At 35.3% G+C, this 17,077-nt stretch overlaps 1 protein-coding gene across 1 annotated transcript; it reads left to right on the forward strand.

Annotated features, from left to right (window-relative positions):
* The first annotated feature begins 197 nt into the window (after positions 1-197).
* On the forward strand, positions 198-15,168 carry LOC121880360 (pre-rRNA 2'-O-ribose RNA methyltransferase FTSJ3-like). Its single transcript, XM_042387511.1, is given in 18 exon segments — positions 198-326; positions 578-877; positions 1,118-1,281; positions 2,104-2,277; positions 2,735-2,851; positions 3,192-3,323; positions 4,164-4,298; positions 4,627-4,785; positions 5,888-6,017; positions 8,145-8,151; positions 8,154-8,370; positions 8,840-8,974; positions 11,382-11,530; positions 11,931-11,943; positions 12,184-12,305; positions 12,430-12,498; positions 13,741-13,977; positions 14,514-15,168. Coding segments are annotated over 18 exon segments (2,574 nt in total). The 5' UTR covers positions 198-259; the 3' UTR covers positions 14,761-15,168.
* Positions 15,169-17,077: the final 1,909 nt, after the last annotated feature.

A 17,077-nucleotide genomic window follows, 5' to 3' on the forward strand; every position in this document is an offset into this window, starting at 1 on the left:
GGTAACATCGCCAGTGAGTCTTTGTATATCCGCATCACATATAAACTAAATTAATTATATTTATATAAAGAAATGTAAAAATTTATTAAGGCATTTGATTTATAATAATAATATTTACCATAATCAAATGAAATTGTTTTTATTAAATGAAAGGTTAATAAAAATGATTATTATATTCTAGATTGTAAACCTGAAATACGTAGCCATAACAAACTGAGGCGGACAGACGGAGCAACACGTGTGACCTAAGTCCAACAAAATGGGTAAAAAGGCTAAATCAGGGAAGCAGCGTAAAGATTCCTATTACCACAAAGCGAAAATAGCAGGTGTGTATCTTAAAAGTATTTGTTGGGATTGGTGTGTTGCCATTGGATGAAGTGACACCAATCCATGGGAAACATAACGGGACATTTCACATTTAACTCATTATTTGTTTGAATAAAATACATTACATATTTTAACTGATAGAGAAATTAAATCTTTACTCACTTAATTAAAGTTGAAGAAGTTGTTTTGTGTATTGTCTTTTACTAATGTGTATTCTTTTCATAATTAACTACAATCTCCAAATTTTCAGGTTTTCGTGCTCGTTCTGCCTACAAATTGATCCAGCTAAACAACAAATATGAATTTCTCCAAAAATCACGTGTCTGTATTGATTTGTGCGCCGCCCCAGGATCATGGATGCAAGTTGCAAAGAAATACATGCCTGTATCCTCGATTATTGTTGGTGTCGATCTGTTTCCCATCAGGCCCATACCAGGGACTCTCTCTATAGTGGGGGACATAACCACAGAGAAAGTGAGGCAAGAGCTAAAGACCACTTTAAAGACATGGAAGGCAGATTTAATTCTTCACGATGGTGCTCCAAATGTTGGTAAGTGATAAAAGACTTATAAAGTATACAGTACCAGCAAGTTATTTTGTACCTTGTGTATTTTATATGATCAATTTAATATTCTATTGATGTACGTAATTTTAAAGGCAAGCCCTCTCTCTTTTCATTAAAATGGGTGTGGTATTAAGTATTTACTATATTGAAGATAATTTCAGTAAGAATTTCCTAGAAAATTAGATATAATTAATAGGTTTACTTGATTTTCCCTTTACATGACAGGTCAGAACTGGTTACATGATGCCTACCAACAGAATCTGCTCGTACTTCATTCTTTTAAGTTAGCCTGTGAGTTTCTACAGAAAGGTGGTTGCTTTATGACTAAAGTCTTCCGGTCCAAGGATTACTTCAACCTTGAGTACGTCTTCAGAAAACTTTTCAAAAAGGTACGAGTTACTGAATTGGGCTTGCATGAGCCTTAAGACCAGGTAATAAGGTTCTTGGGATAGGATATTGAAACAAGTCTACTTTTAATTGTATTTGATGTTTAAGTTGGAAAAAATAAAAAATGCAGATGTCACTGCTGTACATCACATAGGAAACAGCAGTTGGTAAAATGGTGTCATATCCACCACCAGGGCAGCTAAGACTATATTTTTTCTTGAAAGTTCAGCTGAAGAAAGTTCAAACAGTGTTGAACTGAGTTGCCAGGCTTTTTTTGCTCTCCCACCGAGGACTCCCACTACCCCATTCTTCATTGAATTACATTGGCTTCCAATTAAAGCTAGGATAGAGTTCATGCTCTTAATAATGACCTACTAATTCCTCTGACTACACATTCTGAAATGATTTTGCATAGCAGTGATGATTCTTCATGCCTTGAGGACCTAGATCTGTACAGGAATGTTGTTTTGCTGCCCGACCTAAATTGTACATTCGATTTCCTGCATCCATGAAGCAGCTGACTTCTGTGGAAGCCTTTAAGAAACAATTTAAGACCTTTTCTTTTTTGAAAGTTTATGATCCTGAACAGGGTACAGTGATGGAGAATTACAGGATTTGGGAAGTATTCAAACTTAAGGGTATATGAATGAATGATAGAACTTTATTATAGTTTAATATAAAATAGAACTGTAGGCTGCTTCCATAAATTTGTACTAGAGCTGTCTATTTCTAATAGAGTATACAGGTAATTAGTTTAGCAGTACAGTACTACTTATTTTCCTTTATTTTTCCATGTTTTCTAACTTGGTTTTATTTGTTTGCAGGTAGAAGCCACAAAACCACAGGCCTCTCGATATGAGTCAGCAGAAATCTTTGTGGTTTGTCATGGCTACCTAGATCCTGACAAGATTGATCCTCAGTTCTTCTCACCTAAACATGTTTTCCAAGAGTTGAATATGCAACCCAAGGCAAAGCTCAACCTTCTCAAACCAGAAAAGGTGACATAACTTGTATGCTTTTTAAAGAAGTTTTCTAGCTAAATTTATCCTTTACAGTTTGATAAAACAATTTTAGTGTGATTTTGTAAATGAAAAGAAATTATCATGTGGGTCTTTGTCAGAATTTTTTTATAGTAATTCACCCTTCTTCCTGCTCAGTAATCCATTGGTCTAGACCCAAATGTCGTAACATTAGTGCCAGGAGTAATCTCGTGATCATTTTTTCCTCCTCAACTGGGTCTGTTTCCTTGAAAGGACGAGTTGATAGAGGGACACTAATCATATTAGATCCTCTCACAAATGACAGGTCTCCTGTGTTAGACCTGTGGCCTCGTGTGTGCATTACATGAATCACTTAGTTCCAGGCTTGACCATAAAAAAGGATTTCGGTATCAGTCCTTCATTTTAAGGTTTTTTCTTGTTGAATTATTGCAATAATAAAAATAAATTTTTACAGACTAGCAGGAAAGCTGAAGGGTACGCCGAGGGAGCAACCACACTCTACAACCGAGTTCCTGTGTCAAAGTTCATTCACTCAGCAAGCTTTACTGAAGTTCTGCAAGAAGCATCAGAGGTAATGCAAGTAGCTCACATGTCATATTGATAAGGGAAAATTAATACTTAGTACATGTTTCAAATTTTTTTTATATGTACTTTTGATGAATCCTGTTGTAGCTAATTCAGTTTTAATTAGAGGAAAATATTATTTGATTAGCATACAGAATGTGTTCTACCATTGTTCATATTGCAGGCTTGAGGAATAAGTACATTGTAAAGTGTTAGCCAGTAAATACCAAGAGCATTATAACCAGTTAGAGTACTAATGCTTAGTATGCTGTGTTAGCATAGCTTCACTTCAGTCAGGTGGCAAGAGTATATACATGTTATATTTTGTATGTTCTAATTTCTTTCAGCTTAACTTTGATGATGAAACAATCAGGAACCATAGATTAACCACAGACAGCATAATAGAGAACTGTAAGGACATCAAGGTGTTAGGAAGAAAGGACCTGCGGCAGCTCTTGACATGGAGGAAGAATGTTAAGGTAAGATATATGATGGTTGCAGTCTGATTAGTAGCGGATGTGTTTTTAAAGGTTGTGTCGACATTTGAGGAGGGTACTAGAGAATAGGATCATGGTGTGGATGACAGTTTGGGAAGTCCTAACACAGTACAGTAAACAGTTTGGGTTATCCTTGGTAGATATAACTTATTTTTTACCATTGCTTGTATCCCCTCACTGTTTTTACAATATGTGCTGAACTAATGTAAACTTGTGAGACAGTTTTAATGCACTTATCTATCTATCTTTATCGATCCACCTAATTCATCATAATATTACACGAGATTGGCAACATTTCACAATCTTGGTGTATTCCTACTTTACCTGGGAACTTGTGTTTATCTTAACACTTTTCTCCTTATAAAATCCTGAATAACATTTGACATTTATTATTAATCCCATTTTCACTTGTACTTTCATGTTACTTTTCTCTCTACTGTATCATGTGCTTTTTTTCTCGGTCCATAAATACTGCAAAGATATTCATCCTCTTTTTCGAGAAACTTTTTATTGAACCAGACATCCTAACCCAATTCTGAACTTGCATTGCTCTTCCTCATTTAGCTACCTGGTATGTTCTCTGTTTTCCTACAGTTCTCCTAAAACTAATTCTACCATACACTCCCCCTGGTATACAGTATTCTTTGTATTTATTAATTTATTATTTCTTCATTTATTCTTATTACCTCTGTTTTTCATTTTTATAGTGAGAATTTGCACCCCCATGTATCCCAAATATAGTGTACATGATAATGGGCTTACAGTGGTGAATTATTTCTCTTATGATTATGAATGATATAAAACTTAATTTGTTTCCTATAGGAAGACTTGGATAAAATCAAAGAAGAGAAGTTAAAGGCACTGAGTACAGACAAAACAATAGACGAAAATGAGGAGGAAAAGGATGAGGAAGAAGAAGAGATGACTAAATTACAGCAGCAGATTCTAGACATGAAGGTAAGGATTAATATACTGTATGTGAGTTTGGAAAGTTCAAGTTGGCATTCTGAGGGTGGAACTGTGAACAAGCAGAAAATGGATTAGAAAAGTCATCTGCTCTTTTAATTTAGGTTAATGATTGTTATTATCATTTTCATATCTTAATATTTGCATCATGAATCTGAAAAATACTGTATGTGTATTTATTGAAAATGGCTGGGGACAATGTGGTATTTTAGAGGTCTGATAAAGATTAATGAGAAAAAAGAGTAAGATATAGGTTTATTCTGCTTCTTATAAGCCTGTTTTAATTATGTCTATTTTCTATCCCTTCTTGCTTGTTTAGACAGAACAAGCTCGTGAAGAGAAACGAACAAGGAAGCGGAAGTTGAAGGAAAAGAAAAAACTTGAGGAGAAACTCCGCCTGCAGTCTCTTATTCCTGAGGATTCTGGCCCAACAGAAAATACTCAGTCTGGACTGTTTAGTTTACAAAAATTGTCTCAGGTAAGGCATAAAGTTTTTCCTTGTGTATGCCATTGATTAATTGTGCTCATGGACTTCAGTGTTAAATGGTATTAGTAATATGGCCATTGATGAGAACTTATCTTGTACAGTAATGTACCTGTACAAACTTCCATTCCACCTGTATTGTATGTTAGCAGAATTACACACAAATCTTGCACACTTGCCCTTTTACTCCTCCCTTCTTTGTAGTTTCTGTACCCTTTGAATGGTCCTTACTAAAGTGGGAGAAAAATAGAATTATGGTAATGAATTTTAATCAGCATACCCCTTCATTATGGGGACTCCACATTTAGTATTTTATTGGCTAATGCCAGATGATTTTATTCAGCACAGAGAGACCTCGTACACAAGGGGTTAATGCTATTTCTAGGCTTATGGACGGTACTGTTTTTTGTATTCGATCTTTGTTTTGGTATACAGTATGTATACAACTACACAATACAGTAATATCTCCGTTAGCCGGAATCCCTGAAACCCGGAACTTTCCGATAGCCGGAATTGAAATTTTTTCGGAAAATCGTTCCCAAAGCCGGAATTTTCCGGAAAATTTCGGGGATGGGGGATTTTTTTCCTGGTTTGAGAAATGAAAATCAGGAGCATTTTCTGGAAATTCCGAGAAAATGATTCTGTTGCCCGGAAAATTCCGGGATGGGGGAATTTTTTACGGCTTTGAGAGAGTCGTCTCGTTATCCAGAAATCTCCCATTCCCAGAAGTGCTCTGCACCAATTATTCCGGCTAATGGGGATATCACTGTACTGTATGTTTTACCATAAAATTATCTCTAACATAATGGTTCTATACAATTGATATTATTGCTTATTGGTTTAATTAAATCGTTGTTTCTACTGTAACAAAACAGACTTGTCATGAATGGTAAAATATTTTTATGCCCATATTTTTAACCACTTTTATTGCAATATCTTCTCCCTAACAGAAAACATACTTTTAGATATACACTAGTAAAGTACGTACTGTGCAAAGTGTGGTTCCATAGTTGAAGTTCATCCATATTTTATTCTTTGCCTCCTAAGGTTAGCAAATTTGCGGATTCATAATTGTGACACTTATTTTATGTTGTAGGTGCAGGACTTGAGCACTGTGGTAGACCAAGATGTGGACATGGTTCTCTCTGAGAGTGAGAGTGAGGAAGAAGTGGAGGGGCCAATACCAAGTTCACTAAGGAAGGTGGACGTCTTGATAAGTCAGGCAGGTTAGTGGACAACGTATTAAGAACTTTAATCCTCCTCATAGCCTGATTTTCTTTTCTGACACAAGTATGTAGAGCTGTAAGAGGAAGACTCACTTCTATGAACCAAACAGACAGTTTTGCTGAAAAAAGATATTGGTGATATATGAAAAGATATAGGAAACGTCTGGAAGGGTTGATCCATGAGTGACATGTAACTTACGCCACTCATTTTCTAGAAACTTAAAAGAAAATTTTTGACACTTGACGTTTCATTATTGTCCTGAAGTCGAGTCTAAATCATCTGGCTATCCTGTAACAAACTGAAATGCTTAATTGTAATAATCTTATGTTATTACTCTTGGGTAAGGTGCAGTACCTAGTTCAAATTACTGAACCCAAGTCACTAGCTGGGACAGGTCATTAACATGTTACCTCACCCCAGGTACTGTCTCTTTTATGTTTGCTTTTATGACACCAAAACAAAATTTTTATTCTATTTAACAATACCTATACTGTACATATTAATTATACAATGATTAGCCTTGCCTGGCCCAATGCATGTGTAGCCAATATTGTTAACACCAGTTTTTGATGTGTGGTTATGTCATAAAGTACAATTATATAATTGGTCTTGCTTGACAAGATTCAGTTGTAGGTGGAATTTATATCTTTTAGTAAGAAGCCTTCTGCAGGTGGCTCTTGTTACTGTGCTTGTAAACTGAAGAATTTGTTCCATCATGCTTTACTCTTCTTCCTCTGCAAGGCACCCTTCAACTGCCTGGCTATGGGGTTAAGGCTAGGGTGAGTGTCAGGCTCAATCCTTAATTTTATTAATTATATAATTTATGGATATTCACCCTCCTGCACATGTGATAAGTTCCCAGTTCCAGGATCACATCTCTGAGGCCCACAGGGCAGGTAAAACAGTGCGTGGTGAATATTTTTTCTTTATTAATTTCTCCTCCAAAACTTTTTTTTCCATAAACCGTATATCTTTGGCTTCGTAACTCATTGCTCTGCAACATAAGCAAAAAATAATAATACAAGTATATAGCTATCTTTTGTCACTTCTAATAAACACGAGGGAACACTGCTAGAAGCGGAATTTTATGAGCTTTCAAACGCAATAATCAGATATATGAGGCCAGTAGTTTTTGAGAAAATAGCAAAAAACTGATTCTCAAATGATAAATCTTTTTTGATTATTTTTGTGCCTATGGGTGAGGAGGGAAGGTAGGTAGTTGGTGAGTGGTATGAGGCTTGCATAATGCAGGAGATATGAAGGAGTTGCTTGGGATGTGGAAGGTTGTGGTGAAGAAGAGTGAGGGTGGTAGGTTGTTAGTGTGGGGATGGTGGTAGAGGGAGTCTCTGGTGGTGAGGCGTGTGATAACGTGGATGCAACCGACACAATATCTCCCTCAGATTCATGACTTTTTCTGTTGTTATCACGATCATTTTCACTACCAGGCTCATTTTTATCACTATCCACTTGATCCTCACTGTCCCTAAACAGGAGTTCTAGAAAATCATCCTCTTTCAGAGACGTTTTTTGAGACATTGTCACTTTAACGAGGTTGTATAGCCTGATACAGTTATGGTTTTTGAAAACTAAACTCTTTACCTGTCAATAAAAAAAGAAATTACATTACACAACCATCACTTCACTTCTCTAGCACCAAAAAGAAATTATTTCAGGGAGTAGGGTAAGCACTGTAATTCAGGAGTTGAGGCAGCCCACACGGAGTTAAGGAAATTTAAATGGACACGGCTCACACGGTCTGACTGCTGAGATAATGCTGCACATTTATCATTCTGTTTTTCCCTTCCTATTGGCCTCAAGAGTTGCCAATTAGTTTATTTGATAGAACTTACTTGCTACTATGATGCATCAAAATTTGATGCAATTCTGTTGAAAAATTAATTTTTGGGCGAATTTTTTAAAGTTTGGTGATCATGAAAGAATTTGTATTATTTAACTCATCTTTTAAGACTTATATCCCTAGTTCTATGGAAAATTTACAGATAATTCTACTGAAAAAAATTATAGTACAGTACAGAGTAATTTGAAAGTATCTAATAGGGACAGTTGATTTATTTTAAAGACAGTAGATAGATTAACAGATTACTAATGGTTTTTAAATTTTCTAGATTCTACTTAGGCAAGAAGGACAAGGAAAATGGTATGGATGACTCTGATGATTCTGATGAGGAAGCAGAAGGTTTAGGCTTTAAGGAAAAGGAGCTGATGTCGCTTGAACCAGCAGACTCTGATGTTGAAGATGAAATTGATGCTGTAAATCCATTATTAACTGACTTGGTTGGAGACTCACAAGAAGAAAGAAGAGCTAGGAAAGCAGAAAATTGGTATAATCAGGTGTGTGTGTTTATAATTTGAATATTCTTCTGTACAGGCTTCATTAAACCTGCAAGTGTTATTTTATTGATGTATTTCAAAATCAAGTAATTCTGTATAGGCAGCAAGTCTAGAATGCTGAATCCCCAGCCCAAGGGACTTAACTTGAATATTTTGAGTTATAGGAATCTAATGAATTTGAAAATAAGATCATTCGCCATTGATAGGTACAATGATGAGTCATTCTATCCAGGCTTGGTTGTACTTTAGTGTTTTAGGATTGATTCCTATTTTATCATTTATTTGTATGATTTGTTCATAGTATTGATAAATGCTGGTGGTTGTTCTTTTTATTTTGAATGTTGACTGTCTTTTGCACTGTTGACACTTAATATTGATCTGTGTGGTATTGTGTTTTAATGCTATTAATTCTTTTTTTTTATCTTTCACAAAGAAAATACAGCACTAATACATTTGTCTATGTACATAGGATGTGTTCAAGAACCTTGAGACAGAGGCTGATGAAGACTATGAGTTGGATACAGCCATCCGGAAGTTTGAGGAAAGTGGTGGAAAATTACTCAGAAAGGAGTCCAAAAAGGCTAAAAAGAAAACCAAGCTGGAGGTATGGTACAGTAAATTTATTCTCTCTCAAGTGTTTCCATTCAGGGACCGTGGGGAGGGGTCCCCCTTCCAACTTGCCAAGTGAGGTTTAATCAGGGTGTCTATTGGTCTTGAAAACCTGGAAAAGGCATGGAATTTTATTCGGGGCTGGAAAAGACAGGAAATTTGATAAATAAACCTGGAATTTTATGTGAATTCAGTTCAACTTCAAAATATTGTTATTTTGACAGCAGCCTTACTATAAATTAATGTTGTATTATATAATAGGTAAAAAATTTAATTTTTAGGGACAAATTCCAGTAAATAGTCCACTTGAATAACTGAATTATGTACCTATCATATTTCATGTTAGTGATCAAATTACCAAATATTACAGGTTATGCCTAATAATTCTGCATTGAGTGTTGTCAAAGATGAATTGTTCTTATAATTAAGTGACTATTTAAGTGGATAAGTTTACATATATATATCTTGAGTCATATAGGTGGATCAGGAGTGTGATCTTTCGGTTTGTGACAGATTTCCGGCTTTTTTTAGAATGTCCAGGTCGACCCACGTGAATCCTGCAAATCCGAGGAGAAAAATATGGAGGGTGGGGGTGTCAAGGTCTTTGCCAATGTTCATCACTGGGCTTAATATTTTGTGGTTTTGTCAAAATTAGATTTCGTTGAAAATCTCATTATAGGTACCCCTGAGCATGCTGATTCCGAATCTATGGTCCTGATTTGATTATGGGGTAATTACAGGGTGTCTACTGGTCTGGAAAACCTGGAAAAGGCAGGGAATTTTATTTGGGGCTGGAAAACCTGGAAAAGCCAGAGAATTTTACAAATAAATCTGGAATTGTATGAAAATTCAGTTCAACTTCAAAATATTGTCAATTTGACAGTAGTCTTACTATAAATTAATGATGTACTATATAATAGGTAAATAATTAAACTTTTAGGGACAAATTCCAGTAAATAGTCCACTTGAATAACTGAATTGTTTGTGTACCTATCATATTTGAAGCTTGTGATCAAATAACCAAATATTACAGGTTATACCTACTAATTCTGCAATAAGTATTGTCAGCTATGAATTGTTCTTACAATTAAGTGACTTTATTTAAGTGAATTATTCCACATATTATCTTCTTGAGTCATATAGGTGGATCAGGGGTGATTTTTTGGTTTTGGGCAGATTTCCGGCTTTTATTGTAATATCCAGGTCAACCCACGTGAATCGGTACAAATCCAAGGAGAAAAATATGGAGGGGGGTTCAAGGTCTTTGTCAATGTTCATCACTAGACATGGGGTGGGTCCCAAAAGGGTCTTCAATTTCTTAATTAATATCATTTATATCATCATTAAATTTTCCAATAGTATATATCCTGTACATATTATTGAAAACCTAATTTGTTATTCTGTCATAATAAATACCAAATTAATGTATCTGGAATTTTTCACATTTACATCTGGAAAACCGGGAATTTTTTTTTGGTGCATGTAGACACCCTGTTAATGTTGGATGTATTTTGCCAAAGGAAATTGTTGAAATGAACTAATTTTGAAAAATAAGAATGTAGATTATATTTCTTTATATCAGAATACTGTACTAAGGGCTCATTTAATAATTATGTCAGGTATTTTCATTTATCCATTTGATCAACTTATTACGGTAATATTTTAGCTCAAAAGTCACACAAATAACTCAAATTATACACTTACAACAATAAGACCTTGAGTGAGCTGAAATGTCAATGGTGAGGTGGATGTATAATGTGACACAGAAAGATAGGAAACCCTGTTTTCAGTAAAGGTCAGCTTACATGGGTTGGGGCATGCGGAGAGAATGGATGAGACCAATTGGATTAAGAGATGCACGAGTCTAAATATGGAGAGGAGGAGAGCCATGGGTAGGCCAAGAATGACCTGGGTAGAGTTTGTAAAAAATTACATTAGAGTCGACATGATGAGAGAGGCTGCAGGAGACCATGCAAAATGGAGAGCTGCCATCAAATAATCACAGTTAACCCATGCAAGCATGGAAAATGGCTGTAAAATATTGATGAAGATGATGAAAGGCCATTTTTAATTAAATACTTCATCGAATCTAGAAATGTTCTGTTTGGCTCCCAATTGTTCTTGCACCAGGACAAGATATAAGGCAGCTACTGATTGGGGCTGTTGACCATGTCATATTAAACTAACTGTTCGGTGAATTCTCATTCTCCTTGGCACTTGGAGCCTTCTACTGTTGCTCATAATATATGAAACTGTCATAATGGAAAAATAAAATATCCTTATGGGGTTTCTGTGTTTTAGCAGTTTGTGATATAGGCATTTGTTATATACTGTACTGTAATTGCCTTTCAGGAATGAAGAATGTTAAAAAAAAATTTGATTCCATTTCTTCTTTCACTTAGGACAATGAGTCGGGCTACACCAGTGATCACTCTGATGTAGAAGAAGCTCGGGATGCTCCTGACTCTGACTCCGACTCAGACACAGATTCTGATGAAGAACCAAAATCCACTGGCCCACAGCTGGCAGGAGGGGCTATTGGTAATGGTGAGTACAACAACCTTATTTGATTTCAGATTAATATCAAATTTCACGTTTATTCTGTACACCCCTTCTCAAGCCGATTATATTTGGCACATTTAAAATCTAATGCAGGTATTATTCTTTATTTATGTATGGGATCCACAATTTTAAGTGTTGAAAATTTGCAGTGTTTTGGTAATGGTAATAGCTTGGATGTCATGATGATTTAACCTCACATTTATCTGGCAGTATGTGAGCTTAAAGTTTTACCCATCACACCACAGTTCTCCTGGATTAGTGATTTATCCAACTGAACATCCTTCTCATTTTCCTTGACTTTCAGAGTACACATTCTGCTTCCTCAAGGATTCCTTGAAACTTTTTCCATGAATCCTCTATATCTGATTCTTCCTTTATGATATCCCCAGTTTGTTCTTCAAAGTTTGTTGAGATGTCTTACAAATAAAACCTGAGATGTTTGTGTGAAAATCACATCAGTAAAGAATCGTGGTTACACATGTATTTTTTTATTCAGTTGATGGAGGTAACAAATCATAGGTGTATTTTGTGACTAATGCAATGTTTTACAAATAAAGTTGAAAGTCTTTCATTGTTCTTTGCTCATGTGAAAGTGTATGGACATTGTTTATTATATTTAAAATTTTATTTCTACAGGTATAACAAAAATGGATAGGAAGAAAAAGAGAAAAGGATGGACTAGACCCTGTGGGTCTTGCTCTTGCATCCAAAATGCTCCATTCCAAAAAAGTGAAAAGAGATCTCATGGATTCTGGTTGGAATCGGTAGTTTTTACTCCACAACAAAGCTGCAAGAGGTTGTCAGTTTCATCCGCATGTCATACTACTAAAGCTTAAACAGTAGTTTGGAGCACTAACCTGTGGATCATTAATATTTATTGTATTTCAGATATATGTTTGGAGATGGAGATGATCTCCCAGAATGGTTACACGTGATGAAAAGGCATACAACACACGGGTAGGAAGTGGAGCAGTACGTGCTGTGTTCAATAAGTAGCTCTTCCTTTTATCGTGTACAGTGCTCTTATACATAAGTCTTGTTTTTGCCTTTTGAAGTACATTTACTTCCACGATCACCTGAGCATAGATTCAAGGCTCTCTGGAACCTCTTTGGTGCCAGAAAATCAGAACTTGGGGCATGCAGTTTTGAGATCAACTCTATATATGTACTACTGTACTTGATGTATGTTTTAAATCTGACCTTAAATGTAACAATCATATGTATATTTGAGGGTTGACTATCTTGGGATTTCACATCCTGGCCTGGCACAGCATAATTGACTTAAGTTTTCTAAATATCTTTATTACTGTATTCAAATTTTTAAATTGTGATCCCAGATCCTTAATCAGCATGTAAAGTTGTACCTTTGTAAATATGAAAAAAAATCATGGTATGACCCCAAGTGCCAAAATGCAAGGTATTATTGTCAGGGATATTTTTGATGTCAAATTACATTTTTGGGGAAAGTGAAAACTAACATGTTTAAAAAGTAAAGATAGTCTATATTTTTTTAGAAAATGTATATAAAGGTGATCTGAAACTTATGGGCAAAGCATAATTGACTTTTAGTGTTCTAAATACCTTTGATTATTTCAAAGGTCATTAATTAAACCATTGGTTTAAATTGGCCAACCCTGATCCTGGGAGATCAAGGAAATAGGTTTTCATATGGTAAAATTTTTAATACTTAGTCATTCTTCAGTATTAGTGTCCTCAAGAACCACTTACAGTACATTGTACTCACTAGTCCATTTTGTCTTATTTTATAGGCTTTGACAACATACTCTATTTTTTCTAGTGTACTGACATTTAACTAGGTGGCTTTCATAATATGGTCTCCATACTGGGGAGTTCCATGGTCTCAGACAACCACATTATGTCATCCAGGGTTTTGCTGGTATTTTATATGGATATACCAATCACCAGTGCCTGCTGACTGGGTAAGCATAGCTCTTAAACCGGATAATGTAATGGGGATGGAGGAATGATTGGTATATCCAAAATTAATTACCAGTTCAACCCTGGATGACATAATGGGGGGCTATTAGAAAATAGGATTGTAGGATTTTATATGTTTATCAAAATTTTAGGACTGTAAAAGCATATGAAAAAGAATTGAAGCCTCTTATTTTTTTTAACTTATTACCTCGTAGCATATTAAAAATGACTGTTTATGGTAAATGTATATTAATACTTAAATAATTCAGTTATAAGTATTGTAGACCTCATAATTAAAGCATTTAACCTGCAGGAGGACTTGAGAATGTATCGTGACCGGTCGAAGGATGTCAATGCCCAGACAATAAAGAAGGTGGTTGAGGCAAAGGCTGTAAGCAGCGGCGTGTGAAGCCGAATGGAAAGAGCACGGAAGACAGCAGAAAATGTGACAAACAATGCTGATATGTCAGAGAGAGAAAAGGCACAGGAAGTGAAGAAGTAAGTTTGTTTGAAGTATTTCTCTCCCTCCCTCTGATGCAGTACTTCTAACATTTTGACATGTTTAATATATTTTTCACTGTATATAGTGCATTGGTGTACAGTTCATGTAATGATAATTAATGCAAATAGATATTTCATTGCTACTGAATACCCCAGTGTGTTTTGTAGATATAAAAATATAGTTTGCAATAAAGGGTATCTTCTTACCAAATGGACATCCTTCATGACTCCAATATGAAGGTGATGCATAATTCAGCTATTGAATTTATTCACTTCATAAATCTCAGTCACAACTTCTAAACTAACTGACTACACAAAGTTGCTCATTCATGACTTTTTTATGAAACTGGAATTCAAAATCAATCCTATATTCAAATATTTTATCATCTCTTTCAATCTTGACTCTAAATATTCCATCATTGTCACTTCATCCTTACTCCCTCATCCCTCCCCTGAAAATCTTATATGTGGCTACCTATAAAATATTTTTTTAATGCATTATTAGTTTGTCTAAAAATGAATTGATATCTCAGGTTGTACAAGAAGGCCTTGACACCATTGAAGAAGAAAGAAACAACTTACGTTGTGATGAAGAAGAGGCATGGTGGAAAGAAGCCAAAAGGAACAAAGGGTCCTTACAAACTGGTTGACAAGAGAATGAAAAAGGATGCAAGAGCAATGAAGAAGTCTGATGCTAGAAAAAAGAAAATGGGGAAAGGAAGATCCAATTCTAACAATAAAGGAAAAGGAAAACCCAGAACAAATAGAAGAGGAAAATAAAGTGTGTAATAGATTTTAGATTGATATATTTTTATTTGTTTAATATTATATTTGCAGTATATAGGCTACACTTCAGTTATGAAATGGCATGCAGGTACTTTATAGTACCAAGACACAGAAAAACAATAAGTGAAAGATTCTTTATTGCTCTTAATTCAGGGATTCCTTCACTGTACTGGGAAAGGACTTACAAGTGGAAATCTATATACTATTTGAATGTTACATGTTTTGAGTGAGCATCCACCATATATTTTTATTATTCCAGGTAGTTACTGGAAGTTTTGGTGGAACTGTATATGAAATTACCTTCAGAGAAAGTGAGTCCCAGATACAGTTTGTTAAGTACTGTATTTCATGTAGGGGACGATGAATTAAAGCGAGATTTCGAATAATAAAGTTGATATATTATGGGTTCCTCTTATTTCACTTTTTTCCCCAAGTGAGGAATGATGTCGTCATGAACATTTTGATGTTTTATTTTGGACCAAAAACACTTTCTCTTGGAATTGGAAAATAATGTTGAACTGCAGGGAACATGGCAAGCACAGCGAGCCCATCCAGCTGAATTTTGAGTGTGTGAGGAGGCCACTATGAGAGAAAATAAGCATTGCACTGAGTGGGATAATGCCTCCTCAATATTACCTTGTAATTTAATTGTCAGTAGGAACATTATAGAATCTAAGTCTCATTAAACATACCGAATCTGTCAACATGAATTTGAGTAATGGCATGTACAAACGGGACAATTTTGTGATTAAGAAGATTTGTAACCAGGTGAAAGGGTTGGGTCACCCTACCTCATGACCTGATTATGGTGGACACCTGCTGCTCCTAGGGATTTGATCTCCTTTACTGTATGCATTAGCCTTGTCAATAATTACTCCTTTACCCACCCCTAAAGATGTGAATTACATGAAAGTGCATAGTAATGGCATGGATAATTTTGTGATTAAGAAGATTGGTAACCAGGTGAAAGGGTTGGGTCACTACCTTATGACCTGAATATGGTGGACACCTGCTGTCCCTAGGGACTTGATCTCCCTAACTATATATAGCCTCGTCAATAATTACTCCTTAGTCTTTACTCGCCCCTGAAGATATGAATTACCGAAGCACTTGAGAACTAAATGTTTTCTTGTTTCCTATGTGGTTATCAGCATATATATATATATATATATATATATATATATATATATATATTCAAAATCAGAACGTAAAACTACGTCAGATTAATGTTTTTATAAAAAACTTGAACATCCTCAAACCGAAAAGGTCCCAGCTGGTAGACTGACCCATACCATAGTTCTGCAAATACACACTTATACGGTAGTCTGGGGGAGGTAAGATACTCAGGGGAACCAATCCGCTATTTGTAGCTATAGACGTTGGGCGGGGCTTATGGGCTACGTTAGCATGGAAAAGGTATAGTTCACTTCATCGAGCGAAAAATTACAGAAAACTGCCTTCAGCTAAATCGAGTTCGTATATCGGATTCCATTAAAATGAGCATACTGTACATATGTACACACACCTACTGGTATAGGGAGTGGTGGCCTGTACCGTACAGCACCCCATAATAAAACACTGATTATCACTATTTTCATACTTTTATTTATCCTTTCATTTAATTGTCTTTATATTGATTACATACAAATAACACTTAAATTTTATTCATTTATTCTATACAAAAACAAATTATCTAGGCTCTTTACTGCTCAAAAGTACAATACATACTATTATAAATCTGCATGTTGATTGGTCAAAAGGTGTTCGGACTTTTTGAGCTTTGATTACACAGAAATATATTATACTACAGTAAATACTGCCCAATATGCAATTTGCTAAACTACAGCTTTATGATGCTTTCATATGAGGAATTCTTCAAGAACCTTACTCACAAGTATCACATTGATCTTCAGAATGTATAATGTAGGAGTGTGGCAATAAGTTTGTGGCTCAATGGACTCCACTAATAAGACAATGTAAAAGAAATAATTGATTATTATTACAGTACCATAAGATTTAAGAAAGAGGAATAAAGCTTAATTTTTCATATAAACTGGTCTTAATGTGGGAACAAACTGTCCTTGTTTTAACAGGCTCCAAACTTATCAGCACCCAAAGATTTGGGTTCAGTCTTCATACCCTATTACAATAGGGTCTTATTAAGACTGGGGGCCCAAAGCCCCCTACTTTGCCTCAAGCATAATGGCACATTAAGGTTAAAGCTGAATCTTCATTTTCTCCAGAAATTAGGTCTTATTAAGACATGAAACTTATTGAACCTAATATCTGAATTAAAGCAAATTTTAATGAA

Source organism: Homarus americanus, unplaced genomic scaffold (genome assembly GCF_018991925.1).
Source record: "Homarus americanus isolate GMGI-L3 unplaced genomic scaffold, GMGI_Hamer_2.0 scaffold42527, whole genome shotgun sequence".
Classification (NCBI taxonomy): Eukaryota; Metazoa; Arthropoda; class Malacostraca; order Decapoda; family Nephropidae; genus Homarus; species Homarus americanus.